Source organism: Haplochromis burtoni, unplaced genomic scaffold, assembly GCF_018398535.1.
Source record: "Haplochromis burtoni strain Fernald_Lab_line unplaced genomic scaffold, NCSU_Asbu1 Contig_58, whole genome shotgun sequence".
In the NCBI taxonomy this organism is placed as follows: Eukaryota; Metazoa; Chordata; class Actinopteri; order Cichliformes; family Cichlidae; genus Haplochromis; species Haplochromis burtoni.
Genome location: NW_024582419.1, coordinates 220,452 through 247,663, shown reverse-complemented (window position 1 = coordinate 247,663; position 27,212 = coordinate 220,452). Strand labels below are relative to the sequence as shown.

General features: G+C 40.5%; 1 protein-coding gene across 1 annotated transcript; it reads right to left on the bottom strand.

Moving 5' to 3' along the window:
• Positions 1–508: 508 nt before the first annotated feature.
• si:dkey-192l18.9 (F-box/LRR-repeat protein 7) lies at positions 509–27,049 on the bottom strand. The gene is made up of 4 exons (XM_005922597.3): positions 26,643–27,049; positions 21,587–21,676; positions 3,706–4,323; positions 509–2,771 (listed from the first exon to the last, which is right to left on the bottom strand). Exons 1-4 carry the CDS (start codon positions 26,677–26,679, stop codon positions 2,035–2,037), a joined length of 1,482 nt encoding a protein of 493 aa, XP_005922659.1. The 5' UTR covers positions 26,680–27,049; the 3' UTR covers positions 509–2,034.
• Between the last annotated feature and the right edge of the window lie 163 nt (positions 27,050–27,212).

Sequence of the window (27,212 nt, the reverse complement as noted above, 5' to 3'; positions counted from 1 at the left end):
CCTGCAAGAGCCAGAGAACATGTTCACATTCCATTACAGGAATTTTTGTGAGATCTTTCCCCCTCAAGTGTTTAGAACACAAGGCCCCCCACAAGTGGACAGACGGACAGGATGTGCAAATTCTCCTCCATCTGCTGCTTTTCACTCTCACTGCGCTGCAATGTCCTCACACACAAACAACAGCAGCTTCAGAGCTCTCTTAAAAGCAAAAGAAAACCAGCTTTTCTCAGTTGCACTGTGGTTGCACTGTGATCATAAAGTGATGGCCACAGTCGGCAACAACAGATTCGATTTTAGATATTAGTGTGAACAAGACGTTGACTGGGTATACCTAACAAATGTGTACAGGTTATAGACAGGTTTGGTTTATTCAGTTGAATTAAGACAGCACGCATGCTGTTTCTTTTAAGTCTTAAAGGGGAATAGCACGTTACACGCCCATATATGGCATTCTCAGATATTCTCAGTCACCTTAATGACTCATAAACATGCGCAGGCCGGGAGGGAGTGGATTTTTACATGAAATTTATTGGCACAGTTATAGCAGCAATGTGTTCTTGTTTATTTTCAACACTGATCCCATTCCTATTTTTCAGTAAAAGCCCCTCTCAGGAGCAAACGTGCTTTCCAAAAAAAAAGTCAGTACTACTTTTGCAAAATGTAAACAAAAACATTGTGCATTGATTTGCTAAGCATTTAAACTCCACATTGCAGTTAGACTGGTACAAAGACAACATGGTTCCTCCTGTCTGTGTTTAAACGTTAATGCTCCTTGCAGTTCATGGTTTCTGGACTCCTCTTGCTTAGATCTTAGATCTTGCTCCTCCTGCATAGATGGTTACCGTCCCTCATGTTTCCACATGTTCCGTGTGCTCTGGATGTTACCTTACCTGTCTGCCTCAAGATCCAGAACCTCTCCACTCCTCTTATTTATTTATTTTTGACCGCATGCACACAGCTAATTAGGTTCATTAGCAAAAGAGCATCTTGGAGCGTCTTTCAGAAGTAAAGAGAGTTTTTAACCACTCGTAAAAAAGACTAGATAGAGATCTACTTGAACTGTTTAAAAACAGCAGTAAGGAACATAAAAAATGCAAAGAACTGGAGGATTTCATTATTGAGATTACATAACAGCCAACATGCCAGATTTCTGGATACTTTCTCTGGGCTAAAGAACTGGGGAACCATCCAGCAAAGTTTAAAAGGAGCTGGAATCCATGTGGGATGTCCAACTTAAGCTTTCTGTGAAGGCATCAGTAATGATATTCAAGAGAGGCCCAAACCACATCCTGCACATATTACAGCATGGCTCTGTGATTAAACTGAATGTCATCCTTGCACAATTAAACATACTTTCTATGATTTGCATTTTATTTACATTTTATTGTATCCCGGCCTTTTTGGAAACACGGTTTGCTTTACTCGTGACATTTAACTAACACAAATGCATGTGGCAAAATGCTAAATATAAGAGTTTGAGCTCAGTTGAAGTGATTGTCAGCGCAAATGCATAAAGTGCGTATGCACACAACACAAAGAAAGTGAAACTGACTATAGTCTAAATCACCAGATCTGCTTAGCTGCTGCTACATTCTCAGTGGTTTAGGATCAAGAGATACTTGTTGTTCAAGAATAGCTGTAGAAATTATTACAATGATTATGTTTCAGGGCCTAAAGGTGACAATGACTTAAAATAAAATAGATATTACAATACTTTTAAACGGTAACACAGCTGTACCCAGTGCTCAGTGTTGTAGCATGTTATTACATTGCAAACTGTGATGTTGGGGGGGGGAGTAATACTGTACTTTTCTGCCTTTTTGTATAGATAAATATGTTAAATACATTCTGTGGAAGTATTTTCAAAGGATAGCATTAACAGCCATCAAGCGAATTTAAAAAGACAAATTCTGGCCAGTATTGCACGCCGGTTTTCAACTAGCTCTGACACATCAGCCGCTGAACTCTGCCAACACCATAGCAGGAATATTAGAACATCCACTTGTCAGAAGACCAGTCCAAGAACTCCCCGTCTCAGTAGAAAGCGGGGTTTGTGTGCTCGATGACGCAGCGCCGACAGTGGCGTCTGACGAACCGCAGAGCCTCCGGTGACACCTCGCAGTCCTGCACGTTGAGCAGCTGCAGCTCGCAGCAGTTGGCCGCCAGAGCTTTGAGTCCTCTGCCTGTTACACTTTCGCAGGCTCTGAGACTGACTCGCCTCAGGCCTTGGCAGTACATGGCTAGCTGCTCCAGCCCGCTGTCCGACACCAGCGGGCATTTACCGACATCCAGAGACTTGAGTCTGGGGCAGCTCCTGGCCAAGTGACTCAGGCCGTGATCCGTGAGCCCCTCGCAGCCCCTCGCATTCAAGTAGCGCAGTCTCGGGCAGTAGCGAGCCACATAGCGCATGCCTACATCTGTAATGCGGGTACAGTGGGCCACGCTTAAGTAGCGCAGGCAACCCTCTAGGCGGGCGACTTCCCGGAGGCCGAAATCCCCCACCAAGCGGCAGTCACTGAGGCTCAGCTCCCTCACTGAAGGGCAGTGGAGAGCCAAATGGCGCAAGGCTTCGTCTGTTAGTCTGGTGCATCGCCGCAAATACAGATGAGTCAGGCGAGGGCAGTGGGAGGCGATAGTTCGCAAGCCCTCGTCCTCGAGGGAAAAGCAATCGGTCATGTCCAGGTAGTGGATGGAGATCTGCTGGCCGTGCAATGGAGACAGCTGGAGTGAGGCCTCTTGGGTTAGGCTGATGCATGTCACCTTGGAGCAGCCTGGAGGGAAAGGAAGCAGAGATGATTTTTTCCATTAAAGAGAGTCTCCCTGTTGATGTTGAAAGAACAGGTGTTAATGCAGAGCTCACATGTATGTATGCACATGGATTTTATGTTATAATGCAATCCAAGAGTAAGAAAAGAAGCATTTTCTCTCTGTCTATGTAAAACTGATTTTAAAAGTTCTTATCTCTTATTGTGGGACAGCAAGAAAGAGATTATAAACCAATTAAATTCTCTTATCAGGCCTCCTATTACCATCTGCTGCACTTTCAAGGCTATTTTTGTACAGCCTACAATGACAGAGGGAGGCGGTACAGTAGCCCAACACTGACTCTTAAAAGCTGATGTTAACTGAGTCGCCACTTGATGGCGCCAGAGTAAAACCTGCTGTGTTAGATTACAGCCAATCAAGCAGAAGAATGAAAATGTGAGCGCAGACAAAGAAAACACAAGTGCGGTCGGTTTTTAGAGACCAAAAAGGCAAATTCATTCAAAGCCTGGTGTCTTTAACACTTTGAAAAGGGCTTATTTTTCCTTTTACTACAAAGAGCTTCCTTCCTGCTGCTAATAGTGCAGACCTTGCTCTGCCCCAGTCAATGTTATTTGTGTCACTTCCTTAATGAAAGCAGCAGACCGCTCCTCTTACCCATGTTGAGGTAAGCTCTGCTTTCAGCTAAAGAAAGCCTTTCTTCTCCCACATGGGGACTTAAGGTTGGCAGAGCTTCTCCTGCTCCTCTAATGATTCTACCAGCTTTACAAGAAATCACTGAAAAAGGACTGAAAGGAGAAGTTCTTTGAGGCAAATCCACACATGTGCATGATGTCAAATAGTGGCCACTCCTTAAGACTTAGAGCTTGCCCAAAGATTCTAATTAAAGTCAGATGGGTTTATTTGCTTTTTACTCAATATGACTTGTCTGTTTCTTTTTACCTGAGAGGTTTAGGTGTTCCAGGTTGGGACAGCGGGAGACCACTTCAAACACGGCCTCATTAGAGATGTTATAACAGCCGGCAACCTCCAGGCGGCGTAGCTCGGGGCAGCACTGGGCCACCACGTGCAGCCCCCGGTCAGTGAGCCTCTTGCAGCCATTGACCACCACCGTCTCCAGGGTCAGACAAATGTTCGGGGTGTCTTGGCACAGCCGGTGGGTGAGGACCCTGATGGCACGGTCGGCATGAAGCAGCTCTCCTGTTAGCTGGATAGTGCTCCACAGCCTGGGGTCCCAAGCCAGGTTGTACCAGCGGCGGCAAACGCGTGCGCAGCGGCACAGCTGGTTGGTCGAAAGGTGGGAGAAGATCTGCAGGAGGGTGTGGTCAGGGAGGAGATCGATGGGGGCATAGTGGTGGGTTTTCGACTGTCTGGAGCGAGTGTGAGGCCCGGGCTGAGGGTGGATCACAGCGACAGTCTCAGCCGGGGCAGAAGACGAGGACGAGGAGTTGGTCTCGTGGCCGTTGCTGGAGAGAGCAGGTGAGGAGAGGGAGGAGGACTTGGAAGGCAGAATCAGTCCCGGGCTCGGGGTGCTCAGTGTTCTTGTGCTGGAATCTAAAGCTGAATAAAAACAATAAAACAAAACAAAATGAGACAGAATAATTCTTCTGTTTTTTTTGGTTTTTTTTAGTTTTACTTTTAAATGAATCTTTTGGCTGTTTAAGCTAATATTTGAGCTGTTAGGTGAACCAACCAAAAAGGGATTTCCCCTTTGCGATACCGCCTTACAATAAGGAACACAAATAATTGTATAGTTAATTGAAAGAGTCAACAACAAGAGCTGAAGTTAAATTAATCAGTCTACTCCCTTTATAATCTCAATCCAGGACACTACAGTAGATAATTGTTCAAGTAAAGTTAATAAAAGTAATTAATTACACTTAGGAGACACAAACTGAAGGCACTGGTATGTAATGTGTAACTACAAAGTAACTGTAAGTAAGTAACACAAAAAGAGTAGCTAATGTTAAAGAAATGAGAAGTTACTGTTTTGTGACGTTCAACTTTTGCAATTAATCAGGAATGACTCATGCAGAAAGTCGGGAGTCCTGTTGATTTACAGATAATTATGAAATAATCGCAACCTAATGACTCACAATTTCTGGAAGTCATTATCTTCTAGACGGGTAAGGAGTTATTGAGTTAGAACATTACTAATGAATGACTCATTAACTGGTTGTTCCTGCTTTGTTGGTGTGGCTGTTATGTTATGAGGTAGAGCGGGTCATTTACCAATCAAGAGGTCAGTGGTTTGATCCCTGGCTACTCCAGTCTGCATGTCCAAGTATTTTTGGGCCAAATGCTGAACCCCGAGTGTTTGTGTGAATGTTAGAGAAGGCGCTTAGGCATCAAAAAGATGTTAAAAAAAATGTAAAAAAGTAAATAAATATAAAATGCAAAATAAAATTTGAGAAAATAGAAAAAAAGCATGATTTGTTTTCAGTGTTTCCAGGTATTTCTGTCTGTGATAATGACATGTTTCCAACGATTTCCAGTCTTCTTATCTGAAATTTGTGGGAGACACCTGATATCTTCTGTTTTCTCGTTTGTGTAACGCGTCGTGATATTTTTCAGTAACACAGTCATGTTACATTGCAGTTACAATTATGTCGTTACTTGTGCTAAAACCCGTCTGTTATCTGCGTGTTTTCTTCTTGTGTGTGCACTTGCGCTACAATTATCTGATTTTAGTGGGCGAGAGGAGGAAAATTGTAGAGTCATACAGCGATACAGCTTCTGAGGCGTGGTGATATGGACATTATTTTTATCTGATGCATCGGATGCACTGAGGAGTGATAGTGGGGTCTGTCTCTTAGCCGTTTTTTATCTTTGTCTTGTTGTCGGCTTTGTGGTCATATGTGAAAAGTACGAGAACAATAATATGTGTGTCTTTATTAGGAAAAGGATTTGTATCAGTGTGTGGTTCGGCAGACTAAAGGTTTATGTTGTTAACTGGTAAATATGTAAGGGGGCGTTTGAAGTATCATATTATGCACTAATGAGAAAGTAACAGTGTAACAAATTACTTTCTCTGGTGAGTAATTACGTGATGTACTGCATTACAATAACGAGTAATGTGTACTTCACTTTTCTTGAGTAACGATCCCAACGCTGCCTCACAATCTCTTGTTGAGACCTAATAATTCTACTGTAACCAGATTATGACATCGATTGAGGTTTTAAGGTCTCCGAATCTACTAGTCCTGGTTTGAAGAGTGCATTCAAGATATAATATATAAAGGCTGATTCTGTTCATCTGGGCGTAGCGTTTTCAGTTTTTCACAGTGATATTTGGTGCAATCCAGACGTTTCTTCATTTTTTTCCTAACACATGGCCTTCTGTTTTGTTCCCCAAACTCTCTAACTAACAGTAATGACATCTTCATGCTTTTGTAGAGTCTCCCAAAGCCAAATAACACTTGATACAGTTCCAGTAGCACTAATGGCAGCCATTATACCTTCATATGTATAGAAAAGGAATATCATTAGTACTGTATATGAAACCTTGCTTGATTAGAGGGAAGTGATGTACTGCATACTACATTTGCTAGCTATTATCAGAATAAACAGAATAAGAATAAACAGATAAAAAGTTGGAAAAACTGGTCGAGAAACTTGGAATCCACAGTTACAGTACTACAAGCTTTTATCATCAGTGAAGAGGCGTTTCCATGGATCCTATTATCAGGTTTTGGGATGTTTTTGGAAAAAAGTGTGTCACATTTATCTGCCAGGCGTTCGGGCAGCACACACAGTTCCTCTTCATCAGATTAACTCTGCGGCTTCAAAGCAAAGCAGATGAGGAGTTTGGTGCCTGGTCTGACAATACATGGTTAACCCTGTGTAAACACTGAGGCCCTGACAGATGTGCACTGATTGCTGCCGTGTCTGAAGATGCAGCCGTGAGAAGACGAGGCTGGATCCCATCACTCTAGCGTGAGACGACAGAATCCTTTGTCAGCCAGGGCGCTGAATCTGATTCCCGGGGTCGATCTGTCGCACTGGGACACTGAGCGCTCTCCTCTGATGAAGTCTGCAAACCTCCAATCTATTCTTTACAATCTTGAGGATTTTAGGTGGACTGATAGTCATCACTAAAAACATTCCAAGAAGTCACTAGTATGATGTCACCCACAGCTGTCCAACCATTAGTACTAATCTGATTGACCTAAAAAGTAACAGTATGTGGTGAAAAAGGCAAGCTAGAATGAATCGCGTCACAAAGATTGCTTCCCAATTATTTGTTGAAAAGATGATGTCTCAGTTTTGGACAAAGGTTGTTACTATAACAAGATGAGATTTTTTGCCTTTTAACAGCAGAAATCCACTTAAAGCTTTCTGGGCTGTTCAAATGTTCCTGCCTTTATCCATGCTTTTTCCTTTTTTTATGTGTGTCTTTATTAGGAAAAGGATTTGTATCAGTGTGTGGTTCGGCAGACTAAAAAAAAAAAAAAAAATCCATGCTTTTTCCTGTTTAGGGTAGAGTAAGCAAAAGCTACTGAGTAGCCAGTTGTTTACGATTTGTTCAGGTGTCAAGCCAGCTCTGATTTATGCTTCCATCAACATCAGAGCTTTTTGGGAGACTCTTCGATGAGCTTACCTCATGAAAATGAAGCACTTTAGTCTTAAGCGAGTCTAAAGAACGGTAAAAAATTGAATGCTTTTTTTCGATGTAGAAATTTCCCAGCAGTGGGATACAGAGAGAATTTCTTATCTTGCTAATATGCCATTTTTATTCTAACAAAATGTTTTTTTTAAACATTTTTTCAGAAGTTCAGACATTTTACCTTTAGTTTATCTGCTTTGATGCAGCTGATTAATGGTTTGTAAAGTTTCTAGGCTATAAACATTCAAACTTGTGAACCTCCTGAATGCCCAAAAATTTGTAATTAATGACAAAGCAGAGGACGCAAGTGCATAGAATTCGGCACTATTTCTTCAGGAAGCAAATTCCAGCTGTCTCAACATTCATCCATCCATCCATCCTGGATCCTATCTCAGCACTTAGTGGGTGAGAGGTTACACCCTGAAGAGGTTGCCAGTATTTAGACAACACCATGGAGCTAATTTCCTAAGATATGTGGTGACTGGTTGTCTTACAAAAGCTCCATTTGAATGAATTCTCTTTACAAACATTGGGCCCAAGAAGAAGAGCACAAATGTCCCCTTTTCTTCTACAAGAACTTTTCTAGGAGCCTTTTGTAGGAGCTCGTGAATTAGCAGTGTGTGGTTACTCATACTTCTAACACCCAAACATTCATTAACTATTTTCTAAAGGGTCCATCTACTACTGAGGTGGAGTCTCGTATTTCAAAATTCAAAACTACTGGTCCAAGACAAACTCTGAATAACTGAGTTTATTTAAGAAAGCCCAGTATGTCTGTAAGATCAATATCAGGACCTCATTTATTAGTAATTCACATTATGGAGATTACTGAGCAGAATTATCAAAAGGTCAAAATAACACCAACAGTCATACAACACCCAATACGTCACAGACGGGCTCACAGCTATCTGCAGGATCTGAGACAATATTTTGGTCAAAAATAAACTTGCAAAGTCTGCAGGTAAGTGGTGAGGTCGTGACCTGTAGGATTGTTGTACTTCAACACACTATTGACAAAAAGGTGATTTCCATGTTAACACTGTCTGCAATCTACAATCTATATTTACACTCCCAGTCGTGTGAACTGAACTATGTTGATTAAAATGAAAGGGTAAGTCAATCATCTGCTTCTGCACAGTGTGTCCACATGTGCAGTACATGACAAATAGACAGCATCCTGTCTGCCATGTGGATTTGTGCGCTGGGAGAGGTGGGCAGTGACACCGTCCTTACAGTCGTATTTCAGATGTAGATACCAGAGCTTCTGCTCAGTCTGCTTCCCATCTCACTTCTGATGACATCCACAGATTCATCCTCTGGGGAACATGTCCTCGAATCCTGCTTTTTAAACTGCCTCTTGTGTGCTTTAAAATTCTCATTCAAATCCAAATCCTGGCCAGATGAAGAGAATGTATCAAAACTTTTCACATGTTGGGCTTTTTTTTTTTTTTTTAAATTCTTGTGGGATAGTCCACCTCATTTTGGTTATAATGCATCACATTCTTGTGGGTGGTCCATCTATGATTAAAATATTCAGGACTATTCTCTTGAGGACTTGTACCTTTTCTCGGCCAATAGATTTCTCCAATAACAATTCATTTTTTAGCTTAATGCAAAGGATTTAATGGTCTGACGTCGTTACAAACACCTCATCTATTTTGAATTTCGCACAGCTGTCCAAATATGTCTCAACAATAGTAGTGCTGTACAACATTCCCACAATACCTAATGACTGTTATTTTTTTGCATAATTTGGCTGCAACCCCACACCATGCAGCACAAAACTCTATAAATGTGAAAATATGTTTAACTATCTTCCAAAAAAGTAAAGTTTCACTTAATAATGGGAATGAAAAATATCCTGATACTGCAGTAAATCTTGTGATGTGAAAAAAAATTATATGTGCAAGTCTTGCGATGAAAACATCACAGCATCCAGGAGAAAATCAGATTTTCCATGAAGCTGTGTGCAGGCATTACATAGACACATTTTGTGAATCATTAGTTTTGATGGATGAATGAGGCACCGCTTTATTGTCCAAATCCTAGCTAATGCGATAGATTCAGCATGCAACTCATCTGCCACTGGCTAAGGAGCAACTTCCAAATTGCGTAATTACATGTGTCACTGATCAGAAGAGCACTCCAAGTCCAGGCTACACCCAACCCCTTTAATCTGAGACACAGTTTCAAACAGCTGGTGGGAAAAGTTAAGTGAAGTCAGCTTCGCAGTTGCTTAACTGTGCATGATTCTGGATAGCTAGCATCTGGATTACTTTAAGGAAATCCAGGTGTTACAGTTGTCTATGTTTTTCAGCTGAGTGAGGATCTTGTTTATCTGGGTATCACTGAAGACTCGAATGATCTCATTTCTGATATTTTCCTTCATTTTCCTCTAAACATTTTTCACATCCATCTGGTATCTGAATTACAAAGTATCACAAGATCCCCTTGTACTTCTTGTCTTCTGAGGGATTCATGCAGTTCATGCAATGCATTTGCAACACATATTCTTCATACTTTCAAATGTTAGGGGTTTGCGAATACAAACACAAATAAAAGAAACAACATGAAAGCACTTGAATGGTCAGTCAAGCACATAGTTTGAAAGCCCATCAGGCGGAATTTGCTATACAAAAACTTGTGGAATGAAAACATTGAAAGTTAGAGCCTGATGGGGTTGATATATTAACTGTTTGCTGATATATCGAGACCAATTTAAAAATGACAGATAAATGAAAACTTAAAAAGAAATGAAAGTAAAGAAAAAAGAAAACTTTAAAAGTAAAAAAGAGACACCCTTCAACCATGAGTGTTGATAGTGCATAGTCTGTCCACCAGAGGACACTCTGCCACTTTCCTATCCGGTCTTTAAGTGATGACATATCAACCCTTATTGCAGTTGTTCTCCTGACTGAAGTTTGGTCCATTTACAGCATCCTGTCATGCGATTGCATTTGTCCCTAACCATCAGAAACACCCTCGAATAACTTTTACCGAATGGCTTCAGCTTTACTGTGCTAATGTGTTCATATTGTGCTAACCATAGCTGTGTAGCTAGCCACCAGGTAGCACACCATTATATACCAGCTAGCCCAACTTCAGTAACCCTACAAACGTCACTGCTGTTTAGTTTTCTGTCTTCATTTATCTCGAAAGTGATAGCAGAGCTGTACATTTAAATTTTTTTCAGAAATCCCTCAGTCAGAACATTAACAACAGTATTCTGACAAAACAATCACAGCTTATATTTCCCTTGCTAGGTGAAGCCAGCCTGGAGCTTTCAACACACTCATTAGTGGACCATAAGATGGAACTGTTTTGTAAGCTTCCTTTCAAAGAGGTCAAGAATGAGCTTTATGCATAAGCCAACATGGATGAGAAGTCCTTCTACAGTGTTATGGAGAAAATTATAACAGCTACTGAGCTCACATGTCAAAATATTCTTCGCTATGACAACAAGAAAAACTTTCCTCTAATAAGGTCCATCTGAAACAGCAGAAGGTCTCTAGAAAACCTGGATCTCTTCAGAAGGTTTACTTGCAACTTGCAAGAATAAACTTTCCTGTAACTTCCAGTTGCAGCTTTATGAGTTAACCAGTGGTGTCGTGTTTTATATCTCTGTATCATTGCAAGCCTATCATTAGCAGAACAAATACTATGCAGCTGTTAAAGTTCTCTTGAAGTCACTGCAAGTGCAGATGGTGGAAGATTCAATTTAGTTTAAGAAATCAGAGAACAGTGGAACATCTGGTCTTTACCCTGGGCAAAGAACAACTGCACAGTAATGAAATGAAAGAGAAACTCATGCATTTTGAATGCACATATAGCCACAGCATGGCATACTTGGCTGAAATCATTTGCCACAAATACCCAAATCTGTGCTGATCCATGGCAGTGCCGCAGCAGGATCTCATTAACGTCAGCTCAGCTTCACTTCTAAAGCACATCTGGACTGTGCTTTGATACCAGAAGTTTAATGTAAATCAATCGGAATGATCACTGAAAAGACACCGTGCCTGGATGATGAAGAGGCGCAGCTGGCTATTTGGAGTGAGGTCGACTTAATAACAAAATCCTGATTAATATTTTTCTTTAAAGTAGCACACAAAAACAGATTTGAGGAAATCAGCTGAAGGCTTCCAAAAAGAAAGCAGGAGCAGTGGGGAAGGAAAGAGGGAAGATAAATTGGCAAAAGAGCCTGCAGACTTTACCAGAGACAAAGACAAGTGCACGGGCAGGGTCAATCCAGACTTTGACGCAGTCTGGTCATAAACTAAAGCTATAGGGATTCTACTCAGGATCTTGGAGTGCCGTGAAGCTCTGCTAAGACCCTGTCTGGGGCTCTCAGGATTATTACTGCTGCATCTGGCAGAACAGAGCAATGCATTACCTCAGTGACATTAGCCGTGTGACATGCTCCTGCTCTGTAAGCTTTCACTGGGCTCCTCCCTGCCAGAAGTGTGAGGGAATAAAAAGAAGCTCATTTTCTACCCATAAGTCAGGAAATCAAACCAAAATTAATTCAAGAGGAGTAACACGCCAAGAAGAAGTATCAGCTAATAAAAAACAACCAGGCAGCAGAGAGTTGACTGAAAAAAATGCTATTGATTTATCAGCACTAAAGGGGCATGTGCTCTAGTTCTTTTCTTTAAAAAAGGAAACATCCAACTGAGAGAGAGGACTGCTCGGATGAAAAACATCTGGGTCTGTCTCAGATTTTATTGAATACATGGAAGTTGATATTACTGTACAGTGTGGCGGCTGGGCTATCAGCAAAGCCTTCACTACAGGAAGGTCTTACGTCACTGCGCAATCTGAAAAACAATAGGGCTGCTGGTTCCTTCACAATGCGCACACTCGGACAGGAAATAGACTTCTTCACTCGGCACAACCCCCAACCCACCTCTGCTTCTGGACGGCAGCTTTTCTCACACTCACTCAGTCTTGAGATTCTTTCTTTGCATTTTTCTCTTTATTTATTTTTTTTTTTGAAGATTTTGCTGCAACAGATTTGGCAAGTACATATGCCAAGAACTATAACACGTTTTTCCCCACAATGCGACTAATTTCCTCAAGGGAGTTTTTCCACCTATTAAAGCCCCTCAAACATTTCCATACCCTGCTCTCATCACTTTATAAATCCTCAGTAGAGGAGGACAGCAGACGCTCAGATATTCTACAGCCAGATTTGAACGCAAACTCACTTCTTCAAAAATTAGCTCTTGTGTGTGCGCAAATTTTCCAGAATGCAGATGAAAGTTTGCAGTCCACGAGTGATTTGGCCCAATTCAAAGCTGATCTGGCTTTTGGCAAATAATTGAAATTCAAGATGATGTAATTTTTCTTTTTAAAGGTCGTTAAATTGGGATGTCAAGGTTGGGGTGACCAAGTTTGGGGAGTCGTGTGCATGATTTCTCTTTTATGGACAGTTTCACCATTTTGGCAGAGTGTGTGAGTGGGGTTAGAGTGCAACGTGACTGTAAGTCATGTCAAACGACCGAGGAGGGTAACGTAGCTACACAGAGCACATCTGACACAAATGGAAAAGTGAATGCTTGGCCAAATGTTTGATTTGGTTGTGATGAGGAGCAAATGTAATGATGTCATGTGGTTAAAGCAATAGAACAAGGGAAGTGCCTGGACTCTTTGGTTATAAACCCCTGACAGAAAAGGGCTTGGTTGAACTTCTGAAAGAGGTTGTTTCACATCAAAGTCCTGGATACCCAACTCATGGAAAAAGCTACAAGTGCATTTAATGAGAAAAAATAATAAAAACACAATTTATTTTACCACAAAATACTTCTGGGAACAGTACTGGATGACAGGATTAACATCTCTCTTTTGTCCATATGCTAAATCTGTAGCTACAGCATGAAGATGATTAGCTTGAGTTAACACACCTGTCAACAGCAGGGCTCTCTCCAGTACTACTGCTTTAACAGTCTTTGTTTTCCTTGCTTTTTACTTTCAATTACTCCCTGAATCAGAAGGAATGGTGTTTCTTTGTAATACACACCTGATGGCCCAGATATGGTAAATGGTAAATGGCCTGTATTTGTATAGCGCTTTTCCAGATCCAGGAAAACCGAGTTAATGAAAAAAAAAAAAAACGATAACAAAATAACGCTAAAAACCGATAAAAACCCTGAAAACCATACATTTCACACCCGAGTCTCAACCCTCGCAGCCCGGTACCAAATGACTCGTTGGGGACCGCTGATTTAGAAGATAGGCCTAATTATTCATGACCCCAAACGATGTACAACTACTGGAAAGTTTTTACAGAGGTCAATTCATATTCTGCTACTTTAGATTTACCTGTGACCTCAGTAAACACTTTCCTAAGAGTTTAACTGTGACTAGCTAGCATGTTTCTGGTAAATCAAATTTTTGTGCAAATAATGAAAAATGACTTTGCAAAGCTATTTTCTGGCCTTGTAGTATCAAACTTCCAATAATTTTGTACAATATTTTCAGCAATCTCTCATAAAAACGTTTTCATCAGTTGCTTTGTTTTAGGCCTAAGGCTGTACAGATCATCATTCAGGCCAAAGTTCTGAGCTAATATTTTTCCTCCTATGATGGTGACAAGTCTATTTCTAGACCCAAATGCTTCAGATAAAGAAGATGTTTAGTTGTTTTTGCATTTGCGATGTTACATAGTTACATAAAACACAATTAATAAAAGAAAGACTCCCCGAGGGTGGAACAGTCTCCACAGCAATGTTCCTCTCATTTTTGTAACGCTGGAGCTTCAGCCACAACTGACGCTTCCCTGCTTACGTAACGAAACAAACCACAGAGTGAAATGAGGGGAGGGGAAGTCCAATGTGTCAGTTCAGCTGTTCCACAACCGCGGTCATATTGCCACATAAAAGCCCAAATACCCAGGTGGATCATAGTGAAAACATCGCTCGCGAGCCAAAATCTTACAGGAAGCGAGCATGTGTTTCTTCCAGGTGGCATCTTTCCCAACTCCTGTCAAATGTGCTCCTGTAGTAGACCTGATAAACGTGACCCCTGTTGAAGAAAATGGCAAGCACATTCAAAACAGAAGGGCCAGCACTTCCTCCCTCTCAGCAGAGAAAGAGAAGACCAAGTCGTAATCACAGAAGAGTTATGAACTGACTTCCCCCTCCTCCTCCTCCTCCTTCTTCTTCTTCTTCTTCTTCTGTAAACTGCTTTCACTTGTTTTTCTTTTGGAGCCTTGTTCTGTGCTTTTTCGCTCAGATTTCCTGGCTTGTGGAGTGGTAGAAAGGAAGGGGGAGGAGTGAAGACAGCTGATGGAGAAAATCTGGGCAGAATAGCATTGGCATTCTGTTCCTCACTGTGTTCTATCTTTACTAAACTATTTCCAACAAGGATTAAATGCAAACCAATGATATTTCTTATTGCAATCGCTATAGGCTTGTTAAAAATGCCCTTGGATAACTGCAGGCAGCTGTTTTGTGTCCTAATTTAGGACAGTAAAAAAGGTGCAGATACTTGTTGAGGTGGTGAATTTCGTGCATTAGTATTTCCTTTAATAGACAGTAGTTAAATATCTTCCGTTAAAAAACAGATGTGATGTTTGAGAGGAGGCTATAAAAAAAATAAAAGGATCTCATTTTTGTTGTAAAAATGCCCCTAAGTCAGCGACACTTACGGACATCTCTCTGCAGGATCTGGCAACAATCAACAGGGAAACACTATATATCTGGCTGAGCAAACACAAGGAAATGGGCCAACAGTATGCAGAGTTAGTTTATAGATGAAGTGTGAGGGATCTTTTGCCCCTGGGAGAGCAAAAATATTAACTTGTTGGAGACAGGAGTGAAGCTGTTTAGACTGCAAATGTGACCCCGACACGGCATTCGACCCACAAAAAGGGGGATTATTAGTTTGCAATGCTTTATATGCTACATTGGAGCATATGACTAGTGCATTACACAAATAGCCTAAAGATAGAAAGATGTGAAGTGAGTCATTGTGCTGACACAATGCATCTATCTGGCATACTTGCCACAGTATCAGTGTCCATATACAAACCTCCCACGTACACTAAAGCTTTCGGTTTAAGTGTGTCTTTGTGAGAAAAATCTAGTAGTGCATCTTAAATAGCAGTTTTTTTTATGTTTTATTTCATTTTGACTTGTTTTTTTCCAATTCGTTGTATTTTCAGGTTGTTTCCAGACAGGATTTTCTTGTTTTAGTTTTAGTTTTTATGCTTTTCAGTTCTAGTTTTAGTCTTATTTTTAACCCGTCACCTTGCTCCATTGCTATATAAAACTACACAGAGCCCCAACCAGTCAGTGTTAGTCTTACTCTTGCATTAACTCATATAGAAACTTTACTTACGTCATGCAGAAAGTAGATATTTATAGCGAAATATCATCTAAAAAAATTGCTTTTGATAACCCTCTAGTTAAGAGCATATAAATTACAAAGTGTTTACAGTACAGCCTTGTACTACAGTGTTGGAAGTGCTATAGAAGGACAGATTAGGTTTTTCCTCGGCACTGTTATCTCTGTTTCTTTGGTCCTTGGCAGACAGAGAGGAAGTCAGCACGTTCATTGTTCCCACCATTCTCCTGTGTCTGAGCCACCTTCCTGGTGCCATTATGTACGAGTGAAGGAACTGACCCCAAACATTGGCTGTTTTTACATAATGAAACTGTGCTACTTCATTGGGTAAACCTTTGGCAAAGGCTCCAGCTGATACAGCAACATCAAAATGGTCTTCAAGAGTCACAGCATGTAGGCTGAACACCTCAGGGTGCAGTCTGTTTAGCGCTTACTATGTCTGAGCCACATTCCTAAGGTACCCGGCGTCCAGCTGTACCAAAGCGAACCCTTGAGGCCCAGACTGGGTCACTGTGTAACCCCTGCTGGGAGATACTCAATTTCATCTCACAGGAAGGATTTACTGTCCCAAGCCTGTGCCTTTCAGTCTGCAACTAATAAGCGATTCAACTGGGTCAGGCCACCACAAAGTTGTCTAAATAATAACTGAAAACAGAGACGTATTGCAAAATCTTGCCAGATGACTGCCCGGCTCAGTTTGTTTTCAAGAAAAGAATGAGTGTGACTTCCTAATGTTGGTTTTGTTGGAATACTTGACTGATCATTGAAAGACGGCAGGCACCAGTCTACTTTCCGTTTGCATACTGATATTATGGCTGGGCGATAATTCAGTAATATGGTTTTCATTAGTTTTTGAGATGATTACAACCTATTTGAAATTCTTGCGATGGCAATAGTTTTTGTTTAGAGAAATATGAAACAGCCCTTATGGGACTTGGTGCAGTCTCCAGCCGTTCATTTCCAGGGTCTCTGGTTTGGATCTGACATACAGTGGCTGTAAAAACAGACAGTATCGTTTGAAAAATAATGTTTAAAGAGAAAAATATTCACCTCAAAAATCTAAAAAAGGAATGCAAACTTGCATAGCATTGGTTGTGAATTAATATATACATCTTTTCCATGTGCATATACAAAGTTTCTAGTAAGGTTAACTTTGGTTGTTTTAATGGTAAGCTAACAACAAGTATTGTTCTAAAAACCTCACTCCTTTTCTTTTTTGGACAGATCATTGTTAAAACCAGATTCATGGATCTGCTTTGTACTCTAGATAGTGCAAAGCAGGGAAGTTCTGGGCAGCCATAATCAGCCCAGCAACAACTCCAATCTGGTCCCCATGGAAACCCTTGGAAAATGTGAAGGACAAAAACTGATACAAATTCAATTTTTCCTGATAAAGGCTTCCCACATGACCATTGAGACTACACCAAAGTAATTAAGTAACAAATAAACAATTAGATAACTGGAAAACTCCTGTTTTTCATTATCCAATATAGAAATGAATGTTGGGGGGGGGGGGGGGGTTGGTTACAGGATAATCTGAGGAGCAAGCTAAGAGAACTTTTTCTTTAATTTTATACATTAATTTCCTACAATTTAAGGCCAAAAGGTCATGCAGACAGATTTTTAAAATTAATAATTAGATTAGGTAATTAGATTAATAATTAGATCAGGGGTTAACAGGTGTATTAATATAAATAAATAGTAGTAGCATAGCATAGTAGCATATAAGTAAATAGTAGTAATATAAATATAAATTTACCATAGCTAAAGGCTTTACTTTATCTTATAGGACAACTAGCTTATGTTAGCTAATGTTAGCAAGCATTAGATTGGATTAGAACATTTTTATATTTTCTGACTAATATTTTTCAGTCACAACTTAATGACATATATATACTCCTTTCATCCATCTGCAGATGGGTGGAGCCAGAGGGCTGTGGCCTATCACAGCTGTCATAGGGTTTAGTTTAGTTTCATTTATTAGGATCCCTATTAGCCACATCAATGCAGCAGCTGTTCTTTTCCACAGGGGGAAAAAAACTTACACTGTGAAAGTTCACTATAAACAACTTACACAGAGACATAAAACATCTTTACAAAACTCCACCACGCACACAAATAAAACAAAGTAAAAAACATAAAATCATAATATCATGTCAGCATGAGCAATCTATCATTTAAGTGCACAGCCAATATCCCCAGGCTTTTTTATCATTTCCTCTATTTGGTCAGACACCATCTCAAAAATGTAGTTTTTTAATAGCCTTTTAAATCCAATTCTGCTGGTTTCTTTCTGTGTCACCCATTTGGCAGTAAATCTCACCTCTTCACAGCCTGACACAAAACTGTTCTTTCAACTGAATTAGTTCTTGCAACGGGTAATAAAAAAACATCCTTCTGTAGCCCACCTGGTAGAACAATCATGTCTGTCTCAACAGAAATATGCATTTTTCTACAGTGAATGGAATCTTTGTAACAACAGCACGAGAGGTCACCAGCCCATCACAGGGAGACAGACAGCCACACGCTCTCACGTTCACACCTAGAGCCAATTTAGAGTTGCTAATTAGCCTAACAAGCCTGCTTTTGGACTGTGGGAGGAAGCCAGAGCACCCAGAGGAAATCCAAACAGCCACAGAGAGAGCATACTACCAGATGACCAGGAGCTTCAACCAGGACTGCTGCGAGGCAGGAACAACTACACCACAGATCTATTCTGTTACTCTATATTTAAGAATTAACACATGACTGGTGCAGCCTGTTTAGTTAAAGGGCAAATAAAAGTGGAAAACTCTATATTTAAATTCAAATAGGTTTAATTTATTTGGGCAGTTACTGGCAAAACATAAAATTTATGAAATATGTTGCAAAGTTAATATTAGAGATGCTCTGACCTCTAATAGTCTTTTAATCTGCTCTCATAAGGTATCACAATAATATTCCAGCTCATAGCATTCGGTGTCTTTTGGTTGCACTCTTTTATAAATTTATACACCTCTGTATAAATGTTCCTGTATAACCAATGTTTTCCTCTTTCATTGTGTTACTATGGTGTTTTACAAAGAGCAAAACAATAACTAACTAATGGAACTACATCAATGCAACAGTGACCATACTGCAGCATGGGGACACTGGAGGCCCTAATATGAATACTCCCAGTGTGTGGTGGGGAAACAGCCCAGACTGCTTCCTGATTAGTTTAGTGGACCACAGGACTAGGTGGGGAAGGGCTGTGTAATCTGCCACTGTGTATGAGCATGTGGATGTGGGTCCGTGTGTGTGTGCGCGAATGTGTATATGTGCATGCACATTCATGCGTGTGTCTTTCTAAGGAGGGGGGATTTGACTGTGGCCATAGCGGTTCCAGACCATGTAATTACTCCCACTTAGCATGGAGAAAAAAATAACAATTTCAGTCATAACACAGGGGGGGGAATTATGGTCTGGAAGCCACTGGCTATGGCCTATACTCTCTCTCTATATATATATATATATTTCTATCTGCACAGGTTGTGCTCAGAGAAGACACATCCAGGACAATTATCGATTTCCACAAAGTACTCTGGATTAACTTCCAGAAGCTGCTCGGTGGACGGACATTTATGCGTCAGCATTTCCAGCGAAGCCGAATGAGTAAGAGTGATCTATCTTCCTACAATGCACTCTCACAAGTACATCTCAGTGTATTTTTAAAGCAAGATGTGAAACTACTTGGCACAAACTTTGCACAAAATCTGATGTCTCCTGAGGAGTTTGTCTGATGTGTGGTTTCCCCTGTGATCCTTTTTTTTTCTCTGAGAAGCACCTTAAAATCTCCAGCTGAGTGACAGTTATAAAAACACGCTGTAGTTAGTATTTGTTTTCTTGTGGGCAGTGCAAAGCCACAAGAATACTACATTTAGCATGCCAGAGCAAATTTAAGATTGGCGATGACAATGCATGAGAGAAAAAGGGCGAGTGTACTGTAAAAGTGTATGAGCGTGCAAAACAGCCGATGACTCACTGGTCAAGTCTCCTACACAACAGTAGGGAGACCACAATGTATTTGTGGGGGATTTTGATAAAGCTTTTGATCAGCTTTTGATCAGAATTGTCAAGTGACTTTGTGATTACTTCACTGGGGTTTTACATCTTATTCTCACTGTCTGAGTCATCATCTTTGAACGCATTCTGACCAGTGGAAGTCTGATGTCTACAAATCATCGCGATGATAGCGACAAAGATGCTGTGAAGATACCCGACCTGGATAAAGAGTACTGATGAACTGTGGAAAGAGAGCACTGTCACAGCACTGTAGTCCCTAAACATGTGGGTGGAGACCACAAACTAAAAATGATGGGTCACTGCAACACATTAGCCATAATAACTAGAGATGCTACTTAACAGAAGCAGCTGCAAGAAATTTAGAGGATATCGACCCTTTTTTTTTCTCCATAAGTATCTTCATAACTGCTTTGCTCATACTGAGGCTGCTGACTTGTGGCTTGTTCTGAGCTTTGCGTAGCTTTAGCTTTTCTTGTGATAAGCGTTTTCACAGTAGTACTGGTACAGCAAAGAGCTAACAGCATGTGGCTGTGAGTGCACAACTATTTGTCTGTGCACCAGCACAGCAGTACTGACATTTCCAGCAAATTGTAATCAGACACATGGGTGGCTGACCGGCCAGTCAGCAGTCTGGGTCAAGAAGGCTGGAAATCAGATAATTCTGGTCCCTGGCCCGTCGATTAAAAAATAAAAAGCCCATTTAAACCATCGGTGTTCTCGTCCCTTGTTTTTTGCACTACTGTATTTTTACCTGATGTCTTAGAGTAGGGGAAAATACATTTAAAATTGGCATACAGTCATCCATCACTTTAAAAAAAATGTGGAAAAAGTGTATGATATAGATCGGCCAATAGAAAAGAGCGCCTTGCCTGTCTTCCTCCTGGCATCTCTAAATTCCATCAAAATTTCCGAGTCTTTCTCATTATGTGGTCAGGAACACATTTAATCATAAACAGTCAATAATTAATAAATAACTGAAGTTTTGATAGTTGAGAGCATGTGCTCCAAAATTTTTCAAATTCCCAAAATCTGTAGAGCAAATAGGCTTAAAGGTTACTGGACCTGTGTTTTTGGAATGCACTATAATACTGATGCATGAAAACATTTTCTAAAATATGTTTTTGGTGTTATATTCTGTTCTTTTGACTGACAAATTGTTCCGACTGTACCAGATGGATCAATGTTCGAGACAGCTGCTGACAGCAGGCTTCAAGATGTATCTGCCAGCTGAAAAGTATTTCCAAACCATTAGGGTAAGCACACAGTTTACATTAGTAACACATCCACTCCTGAAAGAGTTCCTATGGTGACTCTTGCAGAGTTGGACGCTTGCCTGGGCAAGCAGGAGGCTGAGGAGGTGAGAGGGAGTCAGAGAGTCGGAGAGGAGTAAGGGCAGGATCTGAGCAGAAGGTGAAGCTCTCTCTTCTCCATTCTTACTCCCCATACCTTCACTGTCTCCAACAAAATCCCTCTCGCCCACCTCTCCCAAGTGCATGCACCTCCCACCCGCCCTGGCAACGCTTTGAGCCTGATACGACCACAGTTTAGATAAGCATTCTTCCACAATGAGAAGCCAGAAGTGTTTTTTCCCCCCTTCTTCTAAAACAAAGCTCAAGAAATGCCTTTGGTTTCTGGGTTCTGATGGCAGCTGTGAGTTTGTTTTCAATTTAAGGTTATCCTAGGAACACACAGGTTTCTCTCCAAAAATAGGCAGCACAGAAAGTGGATGAGGAGGAAAAAGAGCGCTGGAAGGGGGAAAAGAAGAAGAAAAGGAGGGAAAGAAGAAGTAGGGAGGGGAGTTTGGTTAATGAGCACCAGATGCCTTACCTTCAGTGGTAGCCACATTCTTCGGAGCTTTAGTTGGTGTGTGATCTGTGCTCGAACTTATGTCAGAGGAGATGCTTGAGCTCCCTTTACCTGCAGGGAAGAAAAACAAAAGTGCTTGGACATAAAATATCAAGGTTAAGATAATAAACTGCCTTTTTAATTAAATTTGTAGTCATTTGAGGCAATTTTATAGCCCGCAATCCCCCAAAACTTTGATTTTCAGTTTAATACCTGAAGAATGTTTGCTAAAGATAAGGTGGACTCAAACTTTGATGACGTATATTATACAGTAAGGAGGCACAAAGTGTAGGGAAATATAAATCTCATCACTCTCTGCTTTTATGACTTTTATGTTCCTCGGTTTTGGAGGAATGGTTAGCCTTGGCACATGCACAAAGTATCTGCTGGTTCGTCTGAGTTAGTATCCGTTTTTGACATTTGGAAAAAGAATAAAGTCTTCTAAAATCCCCCCTTCAGCCCTTACTTCCACACAGGACGAGTGACAAAACACAGAAAGAGATTAATGAATGGTATCATCTGCAGCGAGTCAGCACTGTCTCACAAACACCACACCAAAGTGATTTCTACGTTTTCGTTCTAGGATTTCGACTTTGAATTTCTACACAGTCGACTCGTCTATGAGTGCTAAAGTGAAAAAAAGTATATCCTTTTGCATGACTGCCTCTGTTCCCAAAGTACGATAGGCTTCACTGCCATGGTGACTACAGGCTGCCTGTGGAGAAGTTGTTTATGGCGTTTCATTCCTCTGTCAGATCATAAATGCAGCTTTGTGGCTTTCCTGAGAGTAACTATGTGCCTTTCGCCCAGCACGACAGGCTAAGGAGGTGTTCCCAAACAGTCACGCCCACATCAAGCGCAGTAACCTAAACAGACAAGACAGTTCCCGAAATATGAAGAAACTCTCAAAAACTTGGGACGGAAGAAAAAAAAAAAGCAACCTGTCTGCATAATGAGCCCAACGAAACAACGAAAGATCGTACAGCTACTTATAAAATAATACAAAACCAATGGAGCAGATATGATATGAACATGAATGACACTTTGCGGTGACATCACTGAGCTGACACATCTGTTAAAGCTCCCCCCAGGCAACAGAAATGAGTCAGATATTCATGAAGAGCTTGCAGATGTTAATGTCAGACCACTTTTCCCAGCAGAGCATAAAAGGCTGAGTTAACGCAAGCAAATATATTTTGATATTTAGCCGGTTACACAATTCTTTAGCGAGCGAGGAACTCGTGGCTGCAGGGGCTGTTTGGTTGGCATGTGGGTCGGTCTCTGCAAGGCAATAACTGTTTTCTGTCTTTCATTGAAAAACAAGTTTCAGAAAAGCTCCTGCTTCCTGTCTTATGCTTATATATTGTGCTGGTTGATAGTTGCTGCATAGTTACAACCAGTGTGTACGGTAATTAATTGTGGAATCACACTTGAAAACAGATGTGGACTAATGGACTGCAGGATTCTAAAGTTTGGGTTAAGACAATGGTCTTAGATACTATCAAGCGATAACAATGCAATACTACCTTAATTTTACATTACTCTCCTGACATTGTTGGATCCAAGGTCGACAGAAGGAAAAAACACAGCAAAACCAGAAATATTGTTGTTGTTTTTTTTAATTCTGTGCCTACATTACCCAAAACAGAACTCTATTCCTACTATTAGTAATTTGCTAATCTCACACCACTTTGTAGCTGACAGCTGGTTGCTAATTGGCATTCCAGATTCTGGCTGTGTAGATATCACCATCATATGTCAGTCAGTTGTATTCATTTGTTCATTTCACCTGTTATACTCAGAGATGTACACACCACACTTTGCTCTGTCATTGCTACAAATCACCCAATTTTATTGATACTCCACATTCCCTGGTTGCCACATCCACTGCTTGTCTGCCCGCTGCTTTCAGCCCAACTTCAGCATCACTTGAGGCAGCCTATCAGATTTTGTGCAGCCCCTCCAATGCATTTAACGACTTCAGATACATGTTTGACAGACTGTTATGGAGAATTCCTCTGGAAACTGATTGATCTAACAGCTGATATTATGAGTCAATATTAAGTATTTGCTAATATATTGGGCCTAGCATTTATAAATGAAGATTTAAAAAGTAAAGATGAGCCAGGAGAAACACCCTTCAAACATTCTATGTGTGCTAACATTGCACAGTTTGTCCACCAGAGGGCACTCTGCAACTTCAGTTGACAACACACGTTTGTAACTCCCCAAATGCATAAACCATCTGATCTTAGCCAAATCAGGCAGATGGTAAACATGTATCTAAAAAAACTACATTAAAAAATGTTACGAAATACGATAATGTTTTGTAAAAGAAAATATTGGGATATCAGATACATAAATCAACAAATAGCACTGAAAACAGGTGAAAAGAATCTGGAGCCCAGTGTCTTTTTTTCTGCCAGAAATTTACACTTTCTGCAATAACTTTGGCAAAACCTACAGAACAATGTGCAACAAGTTTTTTTAATATCATGATGGAAAAGCAGCCATTTATAAACTGAGGATGCAAGGGTTATTTTTAGCTGTACAACAAATAATACATCAGTTATTATTCTGGTATATTCTGGTATCAGGTATAATCTTAATTTTTAATTCTGCATTGGATCTATACAGAAATATCCTATGCAAGTGGGTGACATCACAGCCAGGATGCATGGTGTTCCTCTGCATCTGCATCCTCTCATCCCTAAAACGTTGAGCGGTGGAGATTGTCTCTTCCAGTTGATCGGCAGAAGCTGGCAATGCATAGGAGGAAACGGCACTACTGAACGGGCCTTGAGGCAACATCTATTTACATTTCTAGGGAGTTGCACGTCAGGTTATGGCATAAGTTACAGCGTAGGGTTATAGAAGGGTTTGCGGTTATAACTCCCCTACGATGTAGATTTAATGCAGAACCATAAATCTACTGCTAAAGGGGAATTCTACTGATTTTACACATCAGTGTTTGTATTACTAGCATATGTATGTTCTGTGAAGGCTGATACATTTTCTGAAGTGATGTTCTTGAGTTTGAAAATTATATAAATAGATAAATCAGTAGAGTATGGGACTAAGAAGGAAGTATGCACCGTAGGTAAGGATTGTTCATTTTGAGCCTGTCAAAGACTTTAAGATCACTTCTTATGTTGAAGACTTTAAATCTTAATCAACAAAAAGCACAATTTTTTAGCTGTTTGGTTTATTTTGTGCTAGATACTAACTGCACAGTATGGTGTTCTTCAGTCTGGGTATTCCCTGACTGCTGCACAGCTCAAGGACAACTCAACTTCAGCTCTTGAGTACAGGCCTTGAGCTTGTGATAGAATCTGTTCATGTACCTTAACAGACTAAATTCCTAGGTGGAGTTGCGCCACGTGTTATTTTTAACATCATGAATTCCAACCTTTTCTCTGCAGCTATTGACTTAGGAAGAGAGCTCCTTGGAATGTTATTTATACAAACATTTCTGCTCTGAGGTAGAAATAATGTGTTTGGTAAAGTCCGACCACAATTTTTTTCTGAACAAGTAATGCTGAAGATCAGACCTCACATGAGACCTGCACGGCAGAGATAGGTCGTAACACAAAGTTTTTATTTTTGATGATAACAGACAAAAGGCGGGATAAATTCCTGGATCATTAATGCCACATGTTGGAGATTTTTCTGCATTTTTCCTATGAGAGCGAACAGATTCTGATTCTGATTGTGGTAACGTCATGAAAAACAAGGTCTAATGTTATCTTTTAGACGGTTCGAGCTGCATTCCTGTAAGCTGAAACAGCTTTCTGTACTTGTCTGTCCACTAAGTGTGATGTACTCTAAGTGCTTTTTAATCTATGCAATGCAACATTTTTCTTGTCTCGTCAGTCATTGATATTAATATGTGGCTATTTTATTTTGCCAAGTCTAAACACTTGTGCAAGAAAAAAATAAAATAAAATAAATAAAAACTAGCATTATGTCTGCTTGTCCTCTGTGAACCCCAGTTTCTGAGGCTCCGCCCAAACACAGCATTTTACAGCATCTGCAGGAAAGTTAACTGTAATTGAAATAAAAACTGAAGTGAAGCAAAAATAAATCAGTGAACTTGAGATGTACAGTCTCAATGAGAATCCATTTAAGAAAAGATTATTCACAGTATTTAGCTGTTTGTGTCTTGTGCACTTTTGACTTTACACAAAAAAATAACATGAAATTGACTAGCATGTATGAAATGGCCTCCAAATCAAACAATACCAGGCTGTGGGTCGTGGACTGCAATCTCTGATACTGGCTCTTATCAAGATAAGCTGGACTTAAGTGCCCACATCTATGAGAACCACCTCCACTAAACCTGAATAGATTTTATCTTCAAAAACAAACGATAAGGCTACAAGAACCTGCTAAGTCAGAGTCGTTATGCAATGTTGAGATCCTATTAAACTGGCTTTCTTTCACTTATATGCTTTTAACTGAAGGCAAACACACAATAAGGCAGAGATGAGTTAATTTCCTTGAGAATAAGAAAAGAAAAACACGAATTTTGTTCAAACTTGACTTTTCTAACACAACAGGCCGCTTTTCAAAGGGATTAAAAACGACCGCCGCCAGATGTCACTCTTATCTTTTATGAATAAATGTGACATCTCTAAAACCAATATAAAATACAAGGCAAAAGTAGCCACCAGCTTTAACTGCACACACCCCAAACATCTCGAAGACATGTGGAGTAAATTAAAGTGTGCATAAAAACAGAAAACGCACAAAGGAGATTAAATATAGTGCACAACTCCGAGGAGATGGTGCTAGTTTTAAGCTAGCTAACTGATGTCTAGGGACAAGCTCGAGGAAGCTACAGACCCAAGAAACTCTGCATTATTTTCTATTTTTAGATGGCCAGGACACAAAAGAAAAAAGCCACAGACGATGATATCACAGCCCCTCTTTTACCCACTAAAAAGGGAGTTTTTCATATATACTTGCATAAAAAAAGAGCGAGTTTTAAAGTGGCATTCACATAAATGTGTTTAAAAGTAATTTTTGAAGCACTTACCCTCGCTTCCATACTGTTTTCCATTGTTCGCACCCATTTTAAAGAATACATAATCTACGAGCACCAACTCGGGTCATCAAGTTAAATTCCAGAGTAGGCTAAAATGGATTCTTTCCATCAAGATAGCAGGCTATACAGTCAAGAGTTTCGTGTAGGGCCGTTAGCTCTGGCTCCAAATAGTTAATCCAGATGTTGAGCAGAGGACGTCTGAGCATTACGCAAACCTAGAATCCCAGACTTGCTTCCAGCGGTGCAGACTTTCTATATCTGAACATCCACAGGCTCAGAACGGCGAAAAAAAAAAAGGACCAAAAAAAAAAAAAATCCCGATTGGAGGAGTTTGGAGAAAACTTTGTGAAGCGCCCTAAATGGTAAGCAGCTGTTTATCAGACTGAGTGCGGGCAATCACAGCGGCCACACAACTTTCTGAGGACGCGCAGCTCCCCTCCAACTGGATTTGGATTTAAAGAGACCGCAGGCCGGGGAGGGAGATGTGGAGGTTAAAATAAATAAATAAATAAAATAAAAGCGTACAACATCCCAAAACTGCGCTTTAGGAACATTTAAGTA